Here is a 25,063-nt window from a genome sequence, read left to right on the forward strand (position 1 = left end):
CTCTTTGTTGCGGTGCACGGGCTCTAGGTGCACAAGCTTCAGTAGTTGTGGCCCGTGGGCTCAGTAGTTGTAGCTCGCGGGCCGTAGAGCACAGGCTCAGTAGTTGTAGTGCATGGGCTTAGCTGCTCCACGGCGTGTGGGATCTTCCCGGACCAGGGCTCGAACCCGTGTCCCCTGCACTGGCAGGTGGATTCCTAAGTACTGCACCACCAGGGAAGTCCTTAGTTTTAGATTTTATATTAATTTGTTTGGTCGTGCTGGTTGTTAGCTGTTGACACCATCAACTCTTCTCCCCTTTGTCCCCACAGGAACCTCTGCAGATGGCGATAAGGATACGAACAACATGGCCACTGCCTACACCCTCAGGCAAGCCCCTCAGTGCCACATCACAGCATGTTCACCATCAGCCAGCACAGGGGAACCATCGGTGCGCCCACTGCTGGGCTGGAGTGACAGGTCAGGGGTCAGGAGGGGACCACCCAGTGATGCAATCAAATCTACATTTGTCCCAGCTGGTGAGGCACAGACACAACCCAATCAGAACAGGCACCAGCGGTAAAGACGTAAACATAAGACATGACGCCATAAAACTCCTAGAAGAGAACGTAGGGAAAACATTCTCTGACATGAATCATACCAATGTTTTCTTAGGTCAGTCTCCCAGGGCAACAGAAACAAACATACAGACAAAAAACCCAAATGGGACCTAATCAAACTTACAAGCTTTTGCACAGCGAAGGAAACCATAAACAAAACGAAAAGACAACCTACACAATGGGAGAAAATATGTGCAAACGATGAGACCTACAAGGGCTCAACTTCCAAAATATACAAACCGCTCATACAACTCAGCAACAAAAAAACAAAACAACCCAATCAAAAAATGGGCAGAAGACCTAAACAGACATTCCTCCAAAGAAGACATACAGGGGACTTCCCTGGTGGTCCACTGGTTAAGACGCTGAGCTCCCAATGCATGGGGTCCGGGTTTGATCCCTGGTCAGGGAACTAGATCTTGCATACCACAACGTAAGATCCTGCATGCTCTAACAAAGATCCCGCACGTGGCAACGAGGATCCCGCGTGCCACCAAATAAATAAATAAATATTTTTTAAAAAGAAAAGGAAGAAGAAGAATACATGAAAAGATGCTCAACATCGCTAATTATTAGAGAAATGCATATCAAAATTGCAACGAGGTACCACCTCACACCGGTCAGAATGGCCGTCCTTAAAAACTCTACAAATAATAAATGCTGGAGAGGGTGTGGAGAGAAGGGAACCCTCCTACACTGTTGGTGGGAATGTAAATTGGTGCAGCCCCTACGGAGAACAGTATGGAGGTTCCTCAGAAAACTAAAATAGAACTACCACATGATCCAGCAATCCCACTCCTGGGCATATGTCCAGACAAAACTATAATTCAAAAAGATACATGCACCCCTATGTTCATAGCAGTACTATTCGCAATAGCCAACACATGGAAGCAACCTAAATGTCCACCAACAGATGAAGGAATAAAGAAGATGTGGTACGTATATACAATGGAGTACTGCTCAGCCAAAAAAAAAAATTAAATAAGGCCATCTGCGGCAACATGGATGGACCTGGACACTATCATACTCAGTGAAGTAAGTCATACAGAGAAACACAAATACTGCATGGAATCATTTATATGTGGAATGTATACATGACACAAATGAACCTTTCTATGAAACAGAAACAGACTCACGGACATAGAGAACAGACTGGTGTTTGCCAGGGGGAAGGGCTGGGGGAGGGATGGAGTGGGAGGTTGGGGTGAGCAGATGTAAGCTTCTATATACAGAATGGGTAAACAACGTGGTCCTACCGTACAGCACAGAGAACTACATTCAATACCCTACGGTAAAGCATAATGGAAAAGATTATTTTTAAAAAAGAATGTATACATGTGTACAACTGAATCACTTTGCTGTGCAGCAGAAATTAACACAACATTGTAAATCAACTATATGTCAATAAAAAAATATATCAGTTAAATAAAGAAGAAGACACCAGCCACTCAGAACAGACACTCAACCCATGAGAACAGACCCCAGACCAACTGGCACATGGACCAACCAGTCAGAAGAGGCGGCTGCTGCAGGCGGGGTCCTCCTGGCGCACACAGGCTGACGGTGAGCCCCGGGCGCAGTGAGCCCTGAGGGATCCCTGGAGGAAATCAGAACTGTACCCACAAGCCCCCTCCTCTAACTGGCAAAACGAAGTGGCTCTGCCTGCCACAAAATTAGACCACATCCCCTGGTGAAACCGGAAAACATTCCTGGCATCCTGACCCCGGAAGTGGTGACCACATAACTGAAGGGGTCCCAGGACCCCCCAGTTTGGTGCTGGGACTAGGAATATGTTGATCAGATCTCAATCCAGGGGAAGTCTCCTCCTGGGTCAGTTTTGGAAGGGGGTGGTATGAATTTATCAAAGTCTGCTTCTCTGCTGAGTGGTGAGCCAAGATGAGCCCTGAGGTGTGCCTGACAAGACAGCACCCGGGAAGCCAGTCACTTAGTGGAGGGAAGGCCCCCCACATTTGGTGCATCTGCTCTCTGGCGGCACCTGTGGTCCCCGCGCTGACCACCACGTGCCTGTGTGCCGGCAACCCCCAAGCTGAAGGCTTGTGGTCGCAGCCGCAATCACAGGCACCAGCAGCACCAACCCTCCCATCCTCGGCCCGACCTCGAAGTCCAGCTGAGGCCAGCGGATGCCTCGTGAACTATGTTCTACGGTGGCCCATGTGTCGCTGCTGAGCAGGCCAGGGGTCCTCAGCCTGGCGGAACATTAGAACCCCCTGGGACTCACTGACCCACAAATGCTCCCTGTCCCAGGGCGAGGGCAGCCAATCCTGGACCAGGCAGTGACCCGAACGGGCACACGGGTGCAGAAAGCAGAGTCCACGACACAGACAAGGTGCGGTTGTCCCGGGGCAGGGAAGGGGCCTCATCTCTGGCCAGAGCTCTCTGATGCCCCGGCTTAAGACTAAGGAGGCTTCGGGCACAGGGGTTGTGGTGGGACTCGGAGCTGCTTCGGAGACGTGCAGCGCAGGACACATGGGTGAGTGAAGGACAGAGGCAGCTTCCCGTAAAGAAACAGAGTGCACAGGCTCGGGGTGGAGGAGAGCCCGACGAGGGCTGGGAAGCAGGGCCTGGGAACCGTGCCTCTCTCTCTCCCGCGCTCTCTTCTTTCATGTCTGCCCTCTTCATCTACTTAACTCCCGCTCTGCAGCCTGACGTCTCTGCCCGTGCGTATCTGCACACTCCTGCTGCCCATTCATTCAAGGGATACCGATGTAGCACCTACCTCTGGCCAGGTCCTATCCCAGGCACAGGAACAGCCTTGACGAAACAGACAATAACCCAGGTCCTTGGGGAGCTGAAATGCTACCGGGGGCCAAATGCGCCCCTCCTGTGACCCCCACCCCTGGCTTCGCCTTCCTCAGCCTGCCGGCAGGCCCCCTGACCTCCAGCGCCTGTCACCCTCTGGCACCGCCCCATCGTGTGGCCTTCTCAGCTCATAGCACCATGTGAAATGGCCTTCCCCTCGTCACCTGTGTCGCCTCAGTGTACCTGGCGATGCTCAATATTTCCTCAGTGGAGGAAGGTCCCAGCTGCCCTCATGGCCCTTCCGCTGAGTTCTGACACAGCGGCCTGGAAGGACTCCCGGGGTGGGGCGTGGAGTTAGGGGCAGGGGCTCGGGCACCCTTGGTGTCATAGCGCAGCTGCAGTGCCTCAGCGGGGCCCCAGAGGCTGGTCCCACGTGGGCCTCTCCAGGGGCTCAGGGTAGGGCGGGGACCTCCCAGCGCCAGCACAGACCCAGACGGCGGCCCGACCGGCTGCCTTCTCCCTAGGACAGGAGGACGGGTGACCCTCGTTGCTGCTCAGCGTCTCGGCCACCCGGGAAGAACGGTCAGTTCCAAGGTACTGAGCACCCTGTGTGTAGTTATACGTTTTACCTGCATGATCTCAACTCCCTGAAGCAGAAACGCTTTGGGCTACCCACCTGGAAAAATCAACGCGAGCGCTTTAAAATCACTGCACTCAACACAATCCAGACGCGAAAGGCCCCACCCACCTGTCAGGCGGTCCAGCGGCAACTCCAGGGCTGCAGCTTCTTTCCTCCTCAGCGTGTGTCTTCCTTAGGGCCTCTGTCTGTCCGCCCGGGGCAGGGGAGGGGGCGGGGCAGGGGGGTGGGGTGGTGGAATGCTCCAACTCCAGCATCACACTCACCTGGTTAGAAAGGAGTGGGGAGGAGGGAGGAGCTCAAGGCCTGTGTCTGGCCTCTTTTTACAAGAGGCCCAGCAGGTAGACGTGCACTTTGTGCCCCCTCCTGGCAGCAGGGTCACAGCTCGGGGTCACGCGGCGAGCACGGCATGGCTGGCACTGGGCCTATTAGGCTGGACCCCCATGCCTACTCTTAATCAACCCACTGCCCTCCCAGAGGCACAGGGAAGGTTCCAGGTGAAGCCTGCAGGCTGGGGAGCGGGCCCTAGCAAGGCCCCGGAAGGAGCTGTGACGAGGCCCTGCCCTGCCCCGCGCTCTCCCAGAACTAGGTTTTCTCTCGGGGCAGAGAAGGACGGAGGGGGTAAAAGGGCACCCTCCAAAAAAGGTTTGATTGTTGTTTTTGTCAGCTTGACATTTGAGACTTCAAGTGTCCAAAGAAAGGCTACAGAATGAAAATAATTAACGCTTGTCGACACTGCTTGTCCCAGAGGTGGACCTGGAATCCTCAGTCTTTTGTGTACCACACTAGAAAATATTCCAGTACTTGGCCTCTCTGCGCCTCAGTTTCCTCCTCTGTAAAGAGGGGATCCTAATAGCTGCACCCCGAGCTTGCGATGGTGATAAGTGAGCTTTTGCCCTTGTAACGGGCCGAAAGCTACCGGGGATTTAAAACCACGAAGCTATACACGCCTCCCGCCCCGAGACCATCCACCTTACACACAAATGGGCCTCACTCTTTTCACTGGGCTGCACAGTTGCTGTGTGTGGCAGAGTTCATCTATTTAACTGTCCCCCGTGGGGACAGTCTGGTTGTTTCTGGTCCCGTCCCCATGGGCGTTTACCAAAACAGGTGTGTGTCTCTTTGGGGCCACCTCCCAAAAACGTGAGCCCTGCCAAACGTCACATGCATTTAACTCTCAGACAGACATTTCCTGATTGCCTGCAAAGCACTGTAACCAACACCCAAGTGTCGCTAGAAAGGTCCCCTTCCCCACCTCAGAGGGGTGTGATCCTTAACGTACAAACTGGCCCCACTCACTATCCAAATAATTAGAAAAGGCTCTTTAGCAACAAGAAAAATGACTCCACATCGAGAGCAATCCAACCCGCCAGGCAACGTCACCCAGATTTTAAACACAGAACGCCCTTATCTTTACTTATACATTATATACAGTCGGTTCCGTGTGGACATCATGGACTATTGCGAAACAATGACGGACTCGTGCCCGTCGGCTCAGCCTTGTCTCTTGTTTCCTCACTTCTGCATAGCCCAGCCCCTACCCTGTCAGTGTGCCGGGCCCCTGCTCCTTGGGGCTCGAGGGCCAGAGCGGGTAGGAGGAGGGGCGGGCAGTGCGACCACACGGGCCATCCGTCCCGCCTGAGGCACCACCACGTGGCCTGTCGGGGCTACCATCAAATTCCGACCTTCCCAGGGAAGAAAACAAGCTACACCGGTTCAGGGGCTCCCGGGGGTCATCAGGCTCGCCCTGCGTCGCCCAGCGGCCGAAGTGGACCTTGGCTGGACCTACCCGCCCCGCCAGAGCCCCACCCCCTCCCCGCGCCCCTCCCCATCCGGTCCCGCCCAGCACTCAACCCCAACGTCCCCGAGCCCCGCCCCGAGCCCCCCCCCCGCCCCGCCCCCCAGGGCCGCTCCACTTCTGGGCCGGGAGGAGCCTCCACGGTCCCAAAGGTTGTGCACCCCGATCGCCTACCCCTCCGCTCCCCCCCCCCCGTGAAGCCCCCTGGGCCCCTCCAGGTGGGCACCGAGGTGAAGCCGCTGCGAACCAGACCGGCCTCACCCCTCCCTGTGGTTCCGCCCCGAGTTTGGTCAGACACGTGGCCCCCGGGGCCAGGGAGGGGCCCGGGGAGGTTCTGGGGGTGGCAGCGTGGTGTCGCCACCTCGCCAACCCCAGTCCGGCCCGGCATGAGCTCCGGGGTCGCCCTGCGGCTGCGGACACTCCAGCGACACCTGGGCTCCCCGGAGGTAGGGGGACAGGCCCGAACTCGGAGCCCCTGAACTCTCCTCCACCTGGGGCTAAGGGGACAGAGCTGAGTTCCGGGAGAAGAACCCCGTGTGGCCACCCACAGCCGGCAGTGACTGAGGGAGAGGCCCCTGGGTGTGGAGACCCCGTCAGTGCTGGGGGGAGGGGGCTGCTGGGGCAGGAGGGGGACAGGTCAGCGACCTGCAAGGCAGTGTGTCACCGCAGCCTGCGCGGGCTGCTCGGCAATTCCACCCGCAGCTCCTCACCCAGGGCCCAGGGGCAGTTTGGGACTTTGTCCCCCGGGGCTGTTTACACCGACTCCGCTGCAGGTGTGGACACAAGGCAGCTTCCCTGTCCCTCTCGTGGCCCAGGGCAGAGGTATGGAGCCGGGCAGCAGCCCGCTGACCACCCACGTACTGGACACTGCCTCAGGGCTTCCGGCTGAGGGCCTCTGCCTCCGTCTGTCCAGGCTCGAGGACCATGGCCAGCAGTGGACCGAGCTGAGGAAAAGGTAGGAGGGCGGTCTGGGGCAGGATTTGAGTCCAGATCACCTCCCCGCCCCACTCCAGGGCAAGGGGTGCGGGCCTGGAGGGCAGGGAGCAGGGCTCGCCACAGCCGGACAGTCCCCCTGCAGACTCTCGGAGCCGCGCTTTCAACAGGCTGTGTAGTCCTGGTCAGGGCCACAGAACGTGCTGGGACAGCTCACAGCCCAAGTGCCCGCTGCAGGGGGAAGAGGGGTGTGTCTCTTCCTGCAGGCTGGGCCGGCCGAGGCCTGAGGTGGGAGCTGAAAGGCCTGGTTGTCACTGACTGACGGGTGACCTGTGCGGGGCAGCAGGCGGGCACTGGACGTTCTCTATATTCTCACTGCACCCTGTGTGCAGACACCACAGGCACCCCTTTCCTAGACTGGGGGGCGAGGGGGGACGGCTGGGGCAGCAGGAGGTGTCCGCTGCCTGGCAGCGCTACCCCTGCCCCAGGCCCAGGCTCTGCTGGGGGACGCCCAGCCCAGACTGGCAGGTGTCATGGGTCAGCTGTGAGCAGTTTCCCCCGACCCTCCCGCTGGTGTGGGCTGGTTGGCTGGACCCCAAAGGTTCCAGGCCTGAGGGTATGGAGCCTTCAGAAAAGCCGGGGGTCCAGGCCCCATCTGCGCTTGGAGGAACACACGGAGTCCAGGGCGGGGGGCGTACAGATCCACTCCCAACCACACCCCCTAAACTGCGCTGGTAAATGCCACCCTTTCTGATCACAGCGCAGACGCTTGCGAGCACGGCTGCAGGTGCCGGGGGCTCCGAGGGAGCAGAGGCCCTCAGAGCCTCCACCGGTGCCGCTGGAAACAGGCCACCACGCGGGCACAGTCACTGAACCAGAAAGCCACACGCAGTATATTAAACAAAAAGTACACGTTATAAAACAGTGTGACTAGTACAACCTGTTCTTGAAGTTTGTAAATGAGCATATTTACACATAGAGAAAATCTAAAAGGTATACATGCCAGATATAAAGCGATTATTGCTCACGGGGTAGATTGTGGGAACTTTCTCCCTTCTGCTTCTCTGTGATTTCTCAAACAGTGCGCAGTGTCCCTGGGCTGCTCCAGAGCCCCAGGTCCTGGAGGCTGTCCTGCTCCATAGCCGCCCAGGCCCGCTCACCCGAGTCCCAGTCAGGCTGCGGGGACATCGGAGGCCGGTGGGCACGCAGCCCCGGGGGACCCAGGCCGGGAGCTCCTCAGCCCCCTCTGCAGGGACCCCCCCCTTTCTCTCCCCAGCTACACGGACCCTGACGGCCGCTGCCCTGGGCTCCTGCTGCCAGGCCAGATGAAGGCGGGCACCTACAAGCTGTCCTTCGACACTGAGGGCTACTGGCAGAAGAGGGGCCAGGAGAGCTTCTACCCGTACGTGGAGGTGAGGGCCAGACGGGTGGAGGCCCTTGACTCACCGTGACCCGCAGGCCGGCCCTGCGCCTCCACTACCTCGCACCTGCTTTGGGCTCCCAGAAGAAAGGGGTGCCGGGCTTGACCACGTCACACCCGTCCCTGACCTGCTCCGGGGTCAGGCTGACTCAGCCCCTGCGGACAGAGGTTCACCCAAGCCCCGTCCAGCTCACTGTCCCCCTTCAGTTGACCTGTTCGGGCGGGACCCCTTGGGAACCTGCAGGCCCAGGGCCCCTCAGATCGAGTGCTTTCTCTGGGGAGGACCCAGCCACACCCACCACCCCCCAGCTGGCCCTGGGGCTCCTGCCCCCCAACTGCATCCCCAGGTCAGCCGTCTGGGCTGCTGAGTCCATGGCGGCACTGAGGCCAGGCTGAGTGCGCTCCATGCTGGCCCCTGGCTCCCCCGGTGTCCCCTCTGCCCGCAGGTCGTTTTCACCATCACAAACGGGACCCACAAGTTCCACGTGCCGCTGCTGCTGAGCCCGTGGTCTTATACCACGTACCGAGGGAGCTAGCGGCTGACCGGCAGCCGGCGTGCGAGCCCGGACCCGTCACCACGGCAGGCTGAGCCGCCCCCGACCAGCAGGGCAGGCTTGTTGCTCACGGGCACCAGGGTCACACTTCCCGGGGACGTTCTGGCCCCGATTCCCCAGTGGCAGCTGTCACTCGGGCTTCAATAAAGTTGCTGCTGGCATCTGCGAGGCGGCTGCGGTCACTAGGCACGCTCGGCTGGAGCTGCCCAGCCCCAGGTGGGATGGGGGCGGGTGTGCGCACAGAGCTGGTGGGCTCGGGGAAGGGGCCGGACGGCATCGTGGGCCCTGGGGGCGCCTCTCCACACAGCCACGCAACAGGACACGCAGCACTTGTGAAAACCTTCATTTGCTGACGACGCACGTCTACAAAACGAATACCTGCCGTCCTCGGTGCGTGAGGTGGGTGTCATCCGGGCAGTGGCCCCGGGCAGGGGCTACGTTGGGGTGCCCACGAGTCCTGCGGGGCCCTGGCCCAGCGTCTGCCCGATCACGGCCGTCTCCAGGGGCTTGAAGCCCACGTTGTCCAGGGGGACCCCAAAGGCCAGGAGCTTCGCCTCATAGGTACGCAGCAAGTCATTGTGGGCCTGTGGGGACACAGAGGCCTCAGGGGAGGGGTAGCCGGGGCTGACCCTCGCTCAGGCCCACCCAGCCCCTTGGAGAGCTAGCCTTTACCAGGTGCTCACTACACCAGACCCAGACCCTCACACGCTTATTTAAATTTGAGAATCTAATTGGCTTTACTCATGGCAGCATCCAATCTAGTAAGCGGAAGGGTGCTCCGAGGAGCTATACAAAATGGAGGCTTTCATGGGCACGGGAGGGTGGGACAAGGAAGTTAAAAGGGTGGGCACCTTCCCTTAGGGGAGGCAGGGGGTCTTAGGCAGATCACCTCCCACTGCTGATGGGTTTAAATTTCCACTCTAGGGAGAGGCTAAAACTTCAATTAGGTATTGAGTCTTGGTAGGGTTCACATAAGTGACTCCGTTTAGGACCTGTTGTTTCTTTTTAACAGTCCCCCCTTTTGATCAAACTCTTAGCCTGAGAGATATCAAAATTTTAAGGCATTAGTGCCGCTCACAGCTTTTGCTGATTCTGTTTGGGTTTTTGTTTTTGTTTTCCCGAATCTCTGGGATTCACAGGTCAAGACTTTGGGTTCACATTTTTCAAGTCCGTCATTCCCCACGTCTTTTTCAATATTCCAGTCTTAAGGAGATCATTTGCTTGGTGGTTAGTGGCAGCAAACATGCATTTAAAGCTTTTGGGAAAACATGATGCACCAGGAGTATGATTATGATTATTATAAGGAGGACAAACCCCAGTGTTTGGAGTCCTCAAGACCAAACCAATCAAAGGCCCCACGGAAGGGGCCATCCTTTTAAGCCAAGTGACCTGCCCAGGGGTCTTATGTAGCTGAGTTTCCACCTCCGCACAAGAGTGGGTCCAGATGAGCCGGTGGTGATGGCCATGCACAGACACCTCCTGGCTCAGCTGGAAGACAACCAGAGGCTTTCCTTCTGTCGAGAACAACTCTGGCCCGAGTCTGAGGACTTTTATCGGGCACTACCCAACCACTTCATGTGCAGGACCTCGGGTAACCCACAATGGAAGATGCCCCCACCATCCCTGTTTCACGGCTGGGGAGACTGAAGAGGGTGTGCACTCAGAGCAGGACTGTGGTTTCAGTTCCTAGTCCCTTGCAAGCATTTCTCACTCAGGCTCAGCATCCCTGCCTTCTCAGGGATGACCCCCCTGCCTTGTCTACTGGCATCTATTCCCTTCCCCCATCCCAGAAATGCCGAAATCTGGGCAACAGCGCTGGCAGGGCCAACACAGACAGGGTTTCTGTGCCCCCATCCTTTAAAAGCAGATGTTTTTAAAAGGGCACATTTCGCCAGACGGTTGCAAGCGTCTGAAGAGCTGATGCATGCTACGTGCTCAGAGCCTGGCCTGACGCAGAGCAAAAGCTCAAAGGGGCTCCTTGTCCCCGGCATCGGCAAGACAAGGTACTGGGAGCTGAGAGCAAAGGGTGAGCCAGGGCCGGGCTCCAGCACGACTCAGGGGCTGGGCCCTGGCCCTCACCCACCTCTGGGGTTCAGCCCTCCCCACAGTCAGATGTGGGTTGCGGAAATTCCCCCAAGAATGCATATAAGTATCAGGGGTTCCCAGAGCACCTGGGGAGGGCCCTGTGGGCAGGGAAGGCCCAGGGGACTTGGTCACCATGGAGCCCAGTGCCCATGACGGGCACTGCCTTCACGCTGGGGCTCCACAGCCCAGGGCTCACATCTGAGTCACGCGCGCGGGGTGCTCGCCCTCGGGAAGCGCGCCTGCAGGCAGCACTGTGTCTGCGTCCCCACGGGCCAAGCACTGACAGAGCTGCGGGCTCAGCCACAGAGCTGGGGACGCTGGGCGCAGGCACAGACGGCACCAGGGTCAGGGCACTGCACTCCCCAGCTGCAGGAGGCCTCTGTGTGGCTTTCACCAGACTCAGAAAGGCCTTGGAAGACGTGGATGTGACTCTGAGGGAGCAGAGACCCCCCCGCCCCAAACCGCCCCAGAGGCCAGGCTAGCGCCGTGGCACCAGAGCAAGGGCCGGACAGGGACACAGGGACAGCCTGCTGGACAGGACGCCACGCACGCACTGGGCAGGCCCCATCAGGGACACCAGGACAGCGTCGGAGCCATGCGGATGTACTCCAGGCCACCTGCAGGCCAAGTGACCCTGAGCAGGCGCAGACGGCCTCAGACTGTGTCAGCACCCAAAGGTAAAGATCAGGTGGGGTCCTGGGTGAGGAGGGGCCTGAGGGAGGGGTGTGGAGCCCCGGGCAGCTGGCAGAACATGGGGGAGGGGTGGGGGTCTCCTCGCACCTTGCAGACCCGGGCCAGCTCGTACTGCAAGTCCTTGATGGTGCTGTTCTTCGATTCCAGAACGTCCTGAGGAAAGGAAGGTGTCAGGACGTCCACACGGGGAGCAGCTGGTGTGGAAAGGTCTCCAACGGAGACAGATCCGCGTCCCCGTAAGGAAGCTGCCCAGAGGGTGAGAAGGGGCAGCCTGGCCTGCTTCTGCGGCCACCCCGGCTGCCAACGCCATCCCAGGGAAAACCCCCTCGATTCCCCACCTGCCCTGCCCTGGCCCCCAGGCACAGCCATGGTGACTGCCATGGACGGCCGAGTTTTTATCCCCTCACCCTGGTCGCTGGCAGCACTGGGTCGCTGGCCCAGCTGCAAGACCGGCTGTCCTTGCCAAGAGGAGAGCAGGAAAGCCCTCCTCCCCTTTGTGATCCACACACAAGAGGGACAAGAACAGAGACGAGCCCCCAGACTCAGGACATGGTGATGCCGGCCCAGACGAGGCCCCACCATGAGGCTGCACTACCCCAGCCCCGAGAGCCGAGCCTGGGTAACTTGGGTCCTCCAGGCACTGCCACCCACTGAGCCAGGGCCATCGCTCCCCTGTGAGCAAACACCTGGTCTCAGCCAGAACCTTGGGCATGACATCACCTCGGACCCCAGCCCCCTCCTCCACTGGTGATGAGTCATCCTGTCAGCCCTGCCCACCCTCTCCTGCCCTCCTGTTGCCATCTGAGGCCTGTAACCTCTGTGTGAATGAAGAGTAGGGGCAGACAGGGCCCTCCAGCATGGAAGGACCTTCCGTGGAGTCACGGAGGCCAGCTGTGGTCTGTGTCCGTCTCCTAGACCCCCAAGGAAACCATACCTGGGGCCACCTCAGGCCTGGCCGCTACAGGTCACCCAACTGGCCAGGATCCCAGAGCCAGGCCACGCTTCCCTAGCAGCACCAAAGACCCCTTGTCCGTCATCACCCGTTCTCTTCTGTGGCACGTCCCACCCAGGTCAGGGAGCAGAGGGACAAGGCCAGTTCCAGGTAAGGTCACCGCCAGGGGCATCAGGGCTTCTGCCTGCTGAGCCAGCGGCAGTGGCAACTGCCGTCCTGAGTCCTCAGCTCACCCTGCTGGCTTGTGGGCACCAAGGCCTCGTCTGTCTTTTTACTGCTGTGCCCCATGCCCAGGACAGTCCCAGCCCAGAGGAAAGCCACACACGACTGCAGACTCTCGAGTGAACAGACGCTCCAGCCTCCGTTCAGATGTGACTCCCTCTGGGAAGCCTTCCCAGCAGCCGTCACAAAGGCCACCCACGGCCCTGCATTCCCCCTGCCACGGCCTCAGCCAGCACATCTCAGTGTCCCAGGCGGACGGCGGCCGTGGCCTTGGCTGAGAGGCTAAGCTGGAGTGGGCAGTGGACTCGGGCTCGAAGGTGCCGGGAGGCGAAGGAGGGGCCGGGGAAGGCCTCAGAGACACCAGGGCAGAGCCCGGGAACCTGCGGAGCCCGATGGCTCACACAGGCCTGGGCGCTCGGGCCAGCAAACCACAACAGCCCCTCCCCGAGGTGAACTGAGACTCTCCACTGAGGGACGGAGGCTGGAGCACAAGACAGGAGCCCCGACCGGAGCCCAGGCCGCCGGAAGCCCCTCCCCGGGGCCCCTGGGACCGACCTCCAGCTTGCGGGACACGAGGGTCAGGGCCGCAGGATCCAGGTTGGAGGCCGCCAGCACCTCGTTGAACTGCACCTCCTTCTTCTCCACCGCGGTGGCCAGGGCCTGTACCTTGCGCTCCAAGACGAGGTTCTTGAGGCCCACCTTCTGCTGCACCTCCAGGATGGCTGCGGTGAACTTCCGGTACAGCCCGTCCCGCTCCTGCTGCACCTGCGGGATGGGCCCGGGCTTCTCACTGGCAAGAAGGCCCTCCCGGCTCTGCCCCGAGGCCACGGCACAGCACCTTCACCAGCGCCCGGCCACGGGCAGGTGGGTCTGAATCTTCTACGCTGCCTGAACCCCACTCTGTGACCGAATTAGAGGTGTGCGGCTGTCCACATCATGGGCGGCAGGAGGAAACACCTCTGGGAAGGTGTCTCAGCAAGCCACAGGGACCCTAGTACGAGCTGCACAGACCCCCTGCCCTGGGTCTGGGCAGCAGGCTCGGGACCTGATCCTCCCCGTGAGGTCCAGGGCCTCAGACCCAGCAGTGTTGGGGTGGGGGCCCCTTGGAGGTCCACTCCCTCTGCCAGCCCCAGACCCTGGAACACAGGTCTAGAGCGAGCACTGGAGCCACCCACCTGTCCACCAAGGACAGTGTCCCTTTCATCTCCTTTAACTTTTAACTGTGCACCATTAAACAATCAAGACTGAGCAGGGGTGTAAAAAGGAAGAAGTAAACGCTCCTCAACCCCACTTCCCAGAGGCCACCGTCTGAGCATTTGCTGGGACTCCTTCCAGAATGCTCTGCACTGCCGTAGAAACACACATCACTGCTAGGAAGAGGGGAGGGCTGTGCTGAAACCCTGTAGGACCGTGTCCTTCTAACTACGGGATCGTATTCTCAAGATGTGCTTCGATCCAGTCCCCGTCCTCTGCTCTTTAAAACGTGACGAGTCTGGTTTCTTAGGGGCGCTGCCTGCCTCCCCTGCCGCAGACGACATGCAGACAGAAGAGAAGGTGGTAGAGTCCCCTCCCCACTCACGCCACCTTGCAGCGGGGAGCCGCGTCTCCCTGGTTGCCTACGGACCCTCCCCTCAGCTGCCCTCAGCCTCCGGGACCCTCGGAGGCTCCTTGAGGATGACTCTTGCTCTGACCGCTTACAGGATGTCCTTTCCACTGTCAGTCTGCGGCCGTAGCTGTGCTAACGGCTCACACAGAGGGGGCGGCTCTGCCCTCGGCCAGGCCCGGGGCCAGACCCCGGGACCTGCAGGCAGGGAGGGCCATCTCTGCAGAAAAGCACGTGCAGTGAGACACCTGCCTGCCACCCAATCACATCAGCGAAGACCTGGTGCCGGCGGAAGTGGCCCCTTGGGCACTGTGGGTGGGGCCACAACTCTGAACATCCCTCCCGGCAGGCTATCTGCACCCTGAACGTGAACCTTCTCGCCCAGCAGTTCCCCTGCTAGGAATCGACTTCCCTGAAAGGGATACACAGTTGCACAAAGACTAACTTAAAAGGATGCTTGTAACAGCAAAGGACTGAAACAGAGATTTCAAATGTGACCCGATCGGAGAGACGGCACACAGGCTGAGACGAGAACATGGGCGCTCCAGACGCCCTCACTTCTGGGAAGTGGCGTCCCTACGCCGGGACACACAAGAGTGTGGGAGGAGAGTCAGGAAGCTCTGACCACTTGTGAGGACCAGCGCACGGCCCCAAGGCCCTCATGTTTGCACCCACAGGCTTGCTTACAACGCACACATAAAGATTTGGGACTTAGAAACACACACACAGATGAAGAAAGCCCTTCCTTCAAGGGGCCAGGCCACCTCCACGCTTCAGAGGAGAGCCCCGGGGGGGACAGCCGTGGGCACCACCCACTCCCTACCACTGACCGCCCTCTGAGACCCGGGCTGGCCGCCCACCGAGAGCCGCGCAGAACGAGGAGGGCCACGGGACCTCCAGCTGCCAGAGCCGGGCGCCCAGCCCGGCACCTAGGCGTGCCGGGAGCTTGCCTGGATGAAGCGCTGCTCCAGAACCTCGTGCTCCCACTGCAGGCTCTTCAGCTCCTCCTCGGTGACTTTCAGACGGGCTTTCGTGCACTGGAGAGAAAATGGGGCTGGAGAAGAGAGCACTCCCGACTCAGGCACCCACACAATGCAGCTCCCGAGCAACAGCCAGGCCAGGTGAGCGCCAGAGGGAACCAGCTCCCAGGCCTGAGGGGCTGAGCCACCGGGGCAGCCCGCCGGGGCCACCCATCTCCCAGAACAGGTGCCAGCCTCACGTGCCCCAGGGCCACCAGGCCCAGGAAGGAGGGGCTTAGCGCCCCTGCCCTTCCTGCCCCGAGGGCCAGGCTCCGCTCTGGTCCTCAGGAGACACCTCCCTGCCCTTCCTGCCCTTCCACACCCAGGAGGAGGTGCCAGGGAGGGCCAGGAATCAGGCAGAAACCCACCAGCAGGATCTGCTTGTCCCTCTTGTAGCCCCCGAGCTGCTTCTGCATCTCGCTCATCTCGTCCCGAGCCTTCTGCAGGGGGTCTGCCAGGAGCCTGTTCTGCGTGGACACCTCCATCATCTCCTTCTCCAGGTGCCTCTCTTTCTTCCGCATGGCCTCCATCTGCTCCTGCGGGCACGAGGGGTGGGGGGTCGGCAGGCAGGACCAGGGGCTCCCCTGCCCGCAGAGAATGGTCCTGCCAGCACCGTGAGGACCTACATCTGTTTTCTGTGTAAACACACAGTATGTTTTCACAGTTTTAACTTATTCTGAATTTTCTAGTACTTCAGCCTCCGTGCAAATTGAGAGATTACACTTTGCTCATGACCCCCAGAGGACATCCTCCACGGCTGCCAGCACTTGGGTGACGATGACGCCCCTGTGCTTCCACCTGACCTTTGACATATCCCAGTGCATACAGGTGTATCACTTCCCTGCCACGTGAGGGTTAGGGCAACAGCCGGACCGCAGCCACGGCTGTAGCAGGCAACACAACTTGTGAGCTTCGATCAAGGGCAGCTGAAGGGCAGGGTCAAATGCTTCTACCAGCAGGAGTGTCGGCCCAAGGGGGCTGGGCACTCCAGCAGCACCTTGAGGGAGTTGATGAGAGCCAGGTTGTTGAGGGTGATTTCGCTGTAGTAGTTCCTGATGTCCGTGAAGGCCTCCTCGTGGCGCTGCATAAGCATGCTGATCTGGCCGTTCTTCCTCTCCTCCACCTCGTGGATCTCTGTCTTCCTGCGCAGGTCAAGTTCATCCCTAAGCATCCTGACCTTCTTATCGTACTTGGCCTCGATTTCTGAAAGGCAGCAGCACACACAGCAGCTGAGCAGAATGCTGGCCCTGTGGCTACGAGAAGAGATGGCAGCTGTGCCCAGGGCCAAGAACACCCACCAGGACGAAGGCCTCACCAACAAGCGGACAGCAGGACGGGGCGGGGAGTTGCTCCTGCTCTGTGGCACCAGCGCACACACCAGCCTGCCCTCCTTGCCCGTCACAGGCATTGCTAATCAATCCCTGCCTCAGGGATCCCAACAGCCGAGTGTCACCCAGTCCCAATGGGCTCTAACCACGGCCAGCCAGCCAGACTACGGGCTCTATCAGTAAACCAAACAGACTTCCGAGGCTGGAGCCTCCGCAGGCCGGGAGACCTGGACGCTGCCCACGAGGCTGGATAACTACCGCCTGCTTCTAGGTGCCGCTTCGTGCCTGAGGGTGTGGGCGGGTACTGGGTGGTCCTCACAGCCTCCCACCTCTCATGGAATAGGGTGTTCTGGGATCCTGAAGAGCCCACCAGCCTCGCTTTGCACGTCTGAGCTGTTTTAACTGGTTTATGTGCCCGGTTAGCAAGCGCTGTTGGGCAGTCCCTTCCTGACGGGAGGGGCTCTGGGGCCGTCTTACACGGAGCGCGGGAGACGCTGACCTCGCACCTGCCGCTCAAAGTCCTTGCGTATCTTGGTGATCTCCTCAGTGTGTTTCTGCAGAGGTGGAAGTGGCCGGTCACTGGAGGTCAGACGGGACGGGACAGACGCCGGCCCCTCAGCCCGGCCCCTCGCCTCACTGGCAAGGAAAGCCCGGCTCAGTAAACCTGTGCTGCTTCTGCTGGGCCCCCCACCTCCGAGCTCATGGACCCAGCCCGGAATAACAAGGTTTGGTAAATTCCACATTTGATAATGGACTTCCCTCAGCACAGGTCACCTCGGAGCTGCAGAGAATGTTGACAGACATCCCGGCCGCTGGCCGTGCCCAGCCCTTCCCACCCTGCCCAGAGGCTGGACAGCAGGGGCCAGACCCACACAGAGCTGCCGACTCCCCGCTGTCGGCTAACCTGCTTTGGCTTAGAACACCGTTACAAATTATTTTAATAGACAGTTATAAATTCTGAATAAAAAGTTTAAATTAGACTCTAGAGCAGTGTTTTCACTCAGAGCGGCACTCTGACCGTGTACCTACTCCACGCCCAAGGCCTCGCGTAAGCAGAGAGCCCGCACCGCTGTACTTGTTGGAAGGCAGCCCACTCTGTGCTTCTGTCAGAAAGACCAGACCGCCCTCAAGCGTCCAAGACTTCAGCTCCCTCAAGCTTCACGGCAAAGTCTGCAGTGTTACTGATTTATTTCCAGATTCAGTTGAGGCTGGGCCGCCTCCAGACATACACAGAGGCAAGTGCACTGACAAAGTCTTTCAACCCACAGCCAGGAACAACCTTTGAAAACCAAAGTTGGACACATCCTCCCTTTGCCCACGCCCTCCAGAGGCCCCTGACTCAGTCCTGTCCCCCAGACCCCTCTTTCCTCACTCCTGGGGGCCGTGGCACTGGTCCATCCCCAGCCCTTCTCAGGGCCTGGTCTCCCCCAGCCCTGCCTTCCCCCCACCCTTGCCCGGATATCACCTTCTCAATGAATTCCCAGAACGCATAGAAAAATGCAACCACCCTGGTTCCCAGCACCTTCCTGTAGCACTAATGCCCGCAGACCTGCGACACAGGTTTGACAGTTTATTTTGTCTTCTGCCTCAGGGGCAGCCTCTCCATTCTAGACCATCAGCCGTGCGTGGGCAGGCATTTTGTCAGCCCCATCCTCTGTGTCCCCAGAGATCAGAACCGCGCCCGGCGCTTAAGAAGGAGTTCCAACCTCCACCTGGAACCCCGCCGCCTCCCTCAGAAACGACCAAAGAGTCTCAAAGGTCAGCGAGGCACTTGAGCACAGCTCACGGGACAAGCTGCTGTGGCTGCCGAAGGGCTGGAGGGCTGCTCACTTCAGGGGCCGCGCGTGCGTCTCTGGGGTCAGAGGTCAGCAGTATGCGGAGAGGGACCCTGAGCTGGATTTCCCTCCTGGGAAGCCAACCTGTTGCTCAAGCCTGAGACAAAATTCTGTGTCTGGACCCCAAACAGGGCTTGTTTGGCTGCATGCTGCTGCTACTGTTGTTTAATTGCCAAAATGCAGGATTTAATATGCAGAAATATGAATTCCCAGTTGGAGTGCATCCCGAGGTGCTCACGGCACGCCAGCACCTACCAGCCTCAGGTTCTTCACCACCAGCTCGCCAGCCAGCTCCTGTTCCTTCAGCTCCACCTGCAGCGCCCGCATGTCCCTGCACAGGGCACCCTCCTGCGCACGGCGCTCCTCCTGCGCCAGCTTCATGACCACGGTGCCCTCCGCCTTCATCTCCATCAAGCTGTTCTGATGCTCGTACAGCAAGTGCTTCACCTTCTGCTTATAGACCTGCAGGCGGGGGAAGTACCACCGCTCACCTACTCTGCCCGCTCACCTGCATGCACATGCCCACCTGCACACACCTCACCTGCACAGGCTCACCTGCACGCACATGCTCACCTGCACACACATGCCCACCTGCACAGGCTCACCCACACAGGCTCACCTGTACACACAAGCTCACCTGCACACACATGCCCACCTGCACAGGCTCACCTGCACACACCTGCACAGGCTCACCTGCACACACCTGCCCACCTGCATACACATGCCCACCTGCACACAGAGGCTCACCTGCACACACCTGCCCACCTGCACACAGAGGCTCACCTGTACACACATGCCCACCTGCACACACCTGCCCACCTACACATACATGCCTACCTGCACACAGGTGCTCACCTGCACACACATGCTCACCTGCACACACCTGCTCACGTGCACACACATGCCCACTGGCACACACCTGCTCACCTGCACAGGCTCACCTACACACACCTGCCCACCTGCACACACCTGCCCACCTGTATACACATGCCACCTGCACACAGAGGCTCACCTACACACACATGCCCACCTGCACACACATAAAAAATACCCTCAGTTCCCCACGTCAAGGACACAAAGGGCTGTGACTCCCAAAAGCAAGGCGAGACAACGCCCCTGGCCCCCGGTCCGGCTCCTCTGCCCATGTGGCAGCTCCTATGGGGACAGGCCAGCCCCACGCACCTTGATCTCCACCTGGTGCCTCTCCTCGGCCTCCTCCATCTCCCGGTCTTTGTTCCTCAGCTCAGCCTTCTTCTCCTCCAGCTGCCTCCGCGTGATCTCCCAGAAAGTGTAGATCCTGTCCCGCTCCAGCTGGAAGTAGTTGCGCTCGACCCGCTCACGGTCCAGCTCCTCCCGGATGCGGCCAATGTGTTCCACCACCTGGCAGGCAGAACAGGGCCAGTGAGGCGGCCGGGGCGGGCCACCTGCCGCCAGGGGAGGGTGCACGGAGAAAGGCCAGGAAGAAAGAGGGAGGGGCTGCTCTCACCTCAGAGTAAATCTAAGCTAAAAGTGAGAAGTTAAAGTAGGGGGCTGGGAAGCCTCGGGGACAGGGAACGTTCAGCAAACAGCAGAAATCTCTTGTATTTGGCCAAGAGTCATAAAATGATTATATGCTTTTATTCCTTCCTGGGGATTTACACTAAAGAAATTTCTCAAAAGAACACAGGAGCTTTCCGCTTAAAGATATTAGCTACACCATTATTACAACAGCAAAAGAATTAAAAAGGAAAAGATCTAAGATGCTTTTAAGTAGGAGAATGGTTGGGAATTCCCTGGCGGTCCCGTGATAAGGACTTCGCGGTCTCAGTGCCGGGGCCCGGGTTCAATCCCTGGTCGGGGAACTAAGATCCCACTAGCCACACAGCACGGCCAATAAATAAATAAATAAATAGGAGAATGGTTGAGAAATTAGAGTATATCAGTTAGAAGGTTATATGGCCCAACAACACAAAGATATGAGAATGATGTAAATATGTTCACAAAACAATGTAAAAAACCTTTCACCTTTAAAGATACACGTTAAGCAAAAAGTATACAAAACCAGTAAACCCGAAACAGTCAAGATGGTTTGGTCCGGAGCCAAATGCAAATCTGTAAATAGGTTAAAGGAAAAAAAAAAAAAAAAGGGCCACCAGGCCGGGACGGGGCTGGGCTCCCCAGGAGGGAGGTCTACAGTGGGGTCTACTGTGTCAATCAGACAAAGGATCTAAGCCAGGCTCCTCCCGTCTCTGACCGGCTCACGCTGGACGTTCCATCACTCGATATCTAGATTTCTTATAACTATCTAGATTTCAAGCTACTCTTCAAAAATCAGCAAACAAACAGCTCTGGAGCCCAGGGCCCACAGGTTAACATGCAGCGAACTGGCCACAGCTGCCCTGAGTCTCTCACTCCTGCCTGGGCCCTGGAAGCTTCCCAGGTGTCCACGCCTGGAACACCGGACAGCAAGGCTCTGCTCTGCAGACTGGCCACTGCCATGTCACAGTTCGGTCCCCACCGGACAGGAGAAAATGGGGAGCCAAGAAACAGCCTGACGGCTGGGGCAGCGCAGTGGGTAAGCCGTTCACGCGGCAGCCTGGGGACCTTTCCAAAGCGCAACCTGACCCACCACCCTCTGCGGACACAGCCTGTGACACAAAGGCTCTCCACCGCTGTTCAAGGGCCTCGGCCCAGCTCTCCAGCTTCAGGTCTTATGCCTGTTTCAGTCACCTTTCATTTCCTTATCTTAAAACCATCAAAAGTAAGTAAGGGTCACTAACGCTCACAGGAGTGCATGTCAGATGCTCCCAGACCACACATGCTCTCACAGTTTGCACACGTTACAGGTTTCAGGAGGCTTGTAATTGAAATTGTAATTATATAACCATGTTCTCTAGCCCTTAAGTTCAGCAAAATGAACAAGTGGCCAAAAATAATTCACAATGTTTAATGGTAAATAAAACAAATGAGAATGCTATAGGTGTATGTACTATGATAACAGCTCTGTAAGCATCGGGTGCCTACAAAAGATAAGAGTGAAAGAAAACCCAGAAAACTTAAAACAGCTTTTATATCAGAAAGACATTTCCTTCCAAATTCCTACTACCCTATAAAAGAGTTCACCCATGTGCCTGTACCGCGTTGTTTTACAACACGTGCTGTGCTTGGGCGTGCAGGCGTGGGAGGGGCGTATCCACGTGTGGGCAGGGCAGCAGGAGCCAGGCAGAGGGGAGGTGCACGCGGAAGCGGGGGCAGCGGTCTGAAAGAGGCTCCTAGGAGAAGCGCGGAGTAGCAAACCCATCCCACCCCAACTCAGCGCTGGTCCGCGGCTCAGGCCAGCCCGCTCACCTGTTCCTTGCTCATGTCCTCCGGCGCGAGACCATCAACAATCGGGGTACCTTTGGCTTTCCCTTTCTTCCCTTTCTTTTTGGGCGCCTTTGGTTGAAGAATAGATGGTTGGGTTAGAGTTCCCCTTCTGGCTGGCTGATTCCCTCCTGGGGCCGCTTGGGAGAGGAATTCCTGTTCTGGGGCATCCATCTGACTGCCCACTGTCTCCTGCTTCCACCCAGACCACATCACTCTGCCCTAAGGTTCCCCACCGTTAACCACAGGCACATTCTGCTGATACCTTTGGAGCAGCAAGGAGAAATCTGCCTTCTCAGAAGAGAATATTGTTTTCCCTGACAAAGGGAGGGAGGGAAACTTGTTCCTTAGTATATAGCAGAGACCCCCTTGGTGTGGATGCAAAATCTACTCGGACTCAAAAAGGAAGATTCCCCAGTACCACACTGTCCAATGTTACCACACTGGCTATAATGCTTGGCAAGCGCCATGAAGAAACCTGCAATAAGCTGTTCAGTGAGTGGAGGGAGAAGTGCCCACAGCAACAATCAAAGCTGGCAAGATGGGGGCTCCTCCCCTCAAAACACAAAACCTCAGAGAACCCTGGTGGAGGAGCCGGAGCGGACTGTGGCGCTCACTGTGGGCTCTGTCAATGGGGCGAGGCTGCTTTTAACAACTTCAGCAAGGTGCCAGACGAGACCTTCCACCCTCACTCCCTTCCGAGGGCCGCTCAGCAGATGGCCAATTTCCTTATCCTTCTGCCTTTACTTCTCCCAAGTTTCTGTGGCCCATGCTTGTGTGTACGCGCATCTACGTGACTCAGTAACATTTTTACTACAAAAAAAGTTTTTGTGGGGGGCTTCCCTGGTGGCGCAGTGGTTGAGAGTCCGCCTGCCGATGCAGGGGACACGGGTTCGTGCCCCGGTCCGGGAAGATCCCACATGCCGTGGAGCGGCTGGGCCCGTGAGCCATGGCCGCTGAGCCTGCGCGTCCGGAGCCTGCGCTCCGCAACAGGAGGGGCCACAACAGTGAGAGGCCCGTGTACCGCAAAAAAAAAAAAAAAACGTTTTTGTGGAAATCTTACAAAACGTAAAGAAAAAAAGGAAAATCACCCTATAGTCTCACAAGCTAGTAAAAGTAGATGTATTCTGGTGGTCCTTTTCCAGTTGACTTTCAAAAGACCCATCCACAGAAATCTTCACTCCTAACACAATGCCCTCTTTCCAATCCCTCTACTCCAATAAGTCCACCCCATCAGAAGAGCCTGAAGGTTTGTCACCACCCAGCATCAGGGACAGTCAGCCAGCGGCCGCCGCCTGGTAGAGCCCCTGGGGCTCCCGCACACACAGGCATCCTCCCTGCCTCCCACAGCTGATGGCCACATCTGCCTGGAAACTGAGTTACCGACAGCCCCTACATCATGGCGGAGGTGGGGTGGCGCAGCTGTGAGCCCTACCGCAGAGAGGCGCCGGGATGGAGAGCCCCAGAGGCAGCAAGCTGTCGCCGTGCTCTGCTCAGTACCGGCCTCACTCCTCGCGGGCTCTCCAAGGAAACAGCAGTTCCTCTACCCTGAAGCTCTGCCCCGAAGGACTCCACGGGCACTGGACATGCTGTCAGGACCCTCCGGTGTACAGGGTCCTCTGACCACCCTGGTATGCCCCGGGCTCTCGACCCCAGAGAATGGAGGACCTGTGTCTCCCAGGCCCCTGCCAGGTGAGACCCTAGGTCCCAAGGATCTCATCAATGAGCCTTCCATTCCAGGTAGGAAAGCCCCTCGACCCAAGTTCTCTGCTCTGGACGCTGTGCACACCGGGCCCTGGGTCTCGGGGGCGGGGGAGGCGGGTGCTCTCTGACCACCCACCCCTGTGAGCACAGGATCCTGGAGAGCCCAGGTCTCTCAGCTCCAGGTGCGTGTGGGGTCCGGGATCCAGGGTCCGCAGCACCCTGGGCCCTCCCTGCGAGGACTCCACGAGAGCGCCAAGCCCTCAGTTCCGGGACCCCAGAGCTCCAGGCCTCCCGTCCCGGGGTCTTCCTGCACGCAGGGCTGGCCCCCGAGCCCCAGGTACCCGGCGCGGACCCTACCAGACCTCCACCCCTCCTCACCATGGCTCCGGAGTCCCGGCGGCCGCGACCCGCCGACCAACGCGCCAGCCCAGCCTGGGCTGCGCGGTCTCCAGGCAACCGCTGCTAGGTTCCGCGCGAAGTCTCGAGGACCCTCGCGAGAGTCCGCCCGAGGGGGTCACGGCCTGGCAACGGCGGGAGCGCGTCTCTAGCAACGCGCTGGGCTGAGTCACTGGGTTTGGGCCGCAGCTGGGCGTCATGCACAAGCTAGATTTCCACGACGCCCGTGAACGCGTTCGTTGCGGGACGTGTCTTGTTTATTGCGGGTCTTCCCCACTAGAACTTAAGCTCCATGGAGGTGAGAGGAACTGTTTCCATCCACTTCTTACTTACTGTACGTGCGTACGGGTCCTACCATGCATAATTTCAGTTAGTGAGTGACGGGAGGTGCCGGAAAGATATGCACCGCTACGTTTTCCAAATTAGATTCAAATTCAGGCTGAGGCTCTGCCCCTGGGCCCACCCCACCCCCACCCCCGCCCCCGCCCATCTTTGAAGATTCCTCCCACCTGAGGCTGGAAGATAGCTGTGTTTCCACAAACCCTCAGAAGAAACAAAAGTAGGGAAGAGAACATGTTCCAGCTGGGTCCAAAGTTTTGAAATCAGCAAGTCTCCCCTTCGGAAAAACTAACTGGTCTGTCTGAAGAGGTCTTGTCCTTGTGATGAGGAAAAACTAGAACACTTTGCCAGAGGTTTCCAGACACGCACTGCAGGAAAAAAAAAAAAAGTCATCGGGTTCCTTTCCTAAGCTCTTGCTCTGAAAACTGCTAACCACTTTAAGATTTCCAAAGCGAATTTGTGATCCCTCCTACCACCCAATTACCTACATGCAAAGTGCTGTCCTTACACACCACTTGTTGTCTTTTTTCTACACTCTCAACTTTAGCATCTTCTTAAATAGTGGTTTTGCAAGAGGTCATGTTTTTCCATCAGGTTGGGGATGGAGCAGAATCTCCTCTCCCTGGAGAGCTTCCTTGGGAGCAGGGTGTGAGTGATGAAACAAGGCTCAGGTGGGAGACAAAGGTGCCTCCGTAGCTGGGCTTGCTCAGGCTCAGGCACCCACACAGGGGCATGCATGTGAGAGCCACAGCGACGAGCCTGGGGGGCTTCCTGTTTGCCCACCCAAGCCCTGATCGGTCGTGGAAAGGAACAGCCCTTTTGAGGGACTGTATTGCACAGAGCCGTG

General features: G+C 58.3%; 2 protein-coding genes across 5 annotated transcripts; one reads left to right on the plus strand and one right to left on the minus strand.

Annotated features, from left to right (window-relative positions):
* Window positions 1-4,143: 4,143 nt before the first annotated feature.
* On the minus strand, window positions 4,144-21,993 carry DRC4 (dynein regulatory complex subunit 4). 2 transcript variants are annotated; one of them, XM_079908057.1, is made up of 11 exons: window positions 21,763-21,993; window positions 19,618-19,815; window positions 18,691-18,897; window positions 17,100-17,154; window positions 16,270-16,475; window positions 15,641-15,808; window positions 15,204-15,290; window positions 13,206-13,415; window positions 11,564-11,629; window positions 9,077-9,282; window positions 4,144-4,259 (listed from the first exon to the last, which is right to left on the minus strand). In XM_079908057.1, the coding sequence occupies exons 1-10, from the start codon at window positions 21,988-21,990 to the stop codon at window positions 9,133-9,135; spliced, it is 1,575 nt and encodes a 524-aa protein (XP_079764183.1). In that variant the 5' UTR covers window positions 21,991-21,993; the 3' UTR covers window positions 4,144-4,259; window positions 9,077-9,132. The 2 variants fall into 2 exon arrangements, with proteins under 2 accessions (XP_079764183.1, XP_079764184.1); XM_079908058.1 differs by lacking the exons at window positions 18,691-18,897; window positions 19,618-19,815; window positions 21,763-21,993 and having other exon boundaries at window positions 17,107-17,228.
* Window positions 5,894-8,720, plus strand: LOC307179193 (5-hydroxyisourate hydrolase-like). 3 transcript variants are annotated; one of them, XM_079908061.1, is made up of 4 exons: window positions 5,894-5,943; window positions 6,565-6,746; window positions 8,001-8,136; window positions 8,591-8,720. In XM_079908061.1, exons 2-4 carry the CDS (start codon window positions 6,616-6,618, stop codon window positions 8,678-8,680), a joined length of 357 nt encoding a protein of 118 aa, XP_079764187.1. In that variant the 5' UTR covers window positions 5,894-5,943; window positions 6,565-6,615; the 3' UTR covers window positions 8,681-8,720. The 3 variants fall into 3 exon arrangements, with proteins under 3 accessions (XP_079764187.1, XP_079764188.1, XP_079764186.1); XM_079908062.1 differs by having other exon boundaries at window positions 5,898-5,943; window positions 6,607-6,746; XM_079908060.1 differs by having other exon boundaries at window positions 5,939-6,237.
* Window positions 21,994-25,063: the final 3,070 nt, after the last annotated feature.

This window comes from Stenella coeruleoalba, assembly GCF_951394435.1.
Source record: "Stenella coeruleoalba genome assembly, chromosome: 20".
NCBI classification, from domain to species: Eukaryota; Metazoa; Chordata; class Mammalia; order Artiodactyla; family Delphinidae; genus Stenella; species Stenella coeruleoalba.

Bases quoted from the DNA above. Each gene is read 5' to 3' on its own strand.
- DRC4 (XM_079908057.1), bottom strand. From the start codon at position 21,990: ATGTGGTCTGGGTGGAAGCAGGAGACAGTGGGCAGTCAGATGGATGCC. The intron at 19,816-21,762 runs GTGAGCGGGCTG...TCTGCCTGCCAG, and splicing joins AGGACATGAGCAAGGAACAG to GTGGTGGAACACATTGGCCG. The intron at 9,283-11,563 runs GTGCGAGGAGAC...GTGTCCCCACAG, and splicing joins AGCTGGCCCGGGTCTGCAAG to GCCCACAATGACTTGCTGCG.
- LOC307179193 (XM_079908060.1), top strand. From the start codon at position 6,178: ATGAGCTCCGGGGTCGCCCTGCGGCTGCGGACACTCCAGCGACACCTG. The intron at 6,238-6,564 runs GTAGGGGGACAG...ACTCCGCTGCAG, and splicing joins GACACCTGGGCTCCCCGGAG to GTGTGGACACAAGGCAGCTT. The intron at 8,137-8,590 runs GTGAGGGCCAGA...CTCTGCCCGCAG, and splicing joins GCTTCTACCCGTACGTGGAG to GTCGTTTTCACCATCACAAA.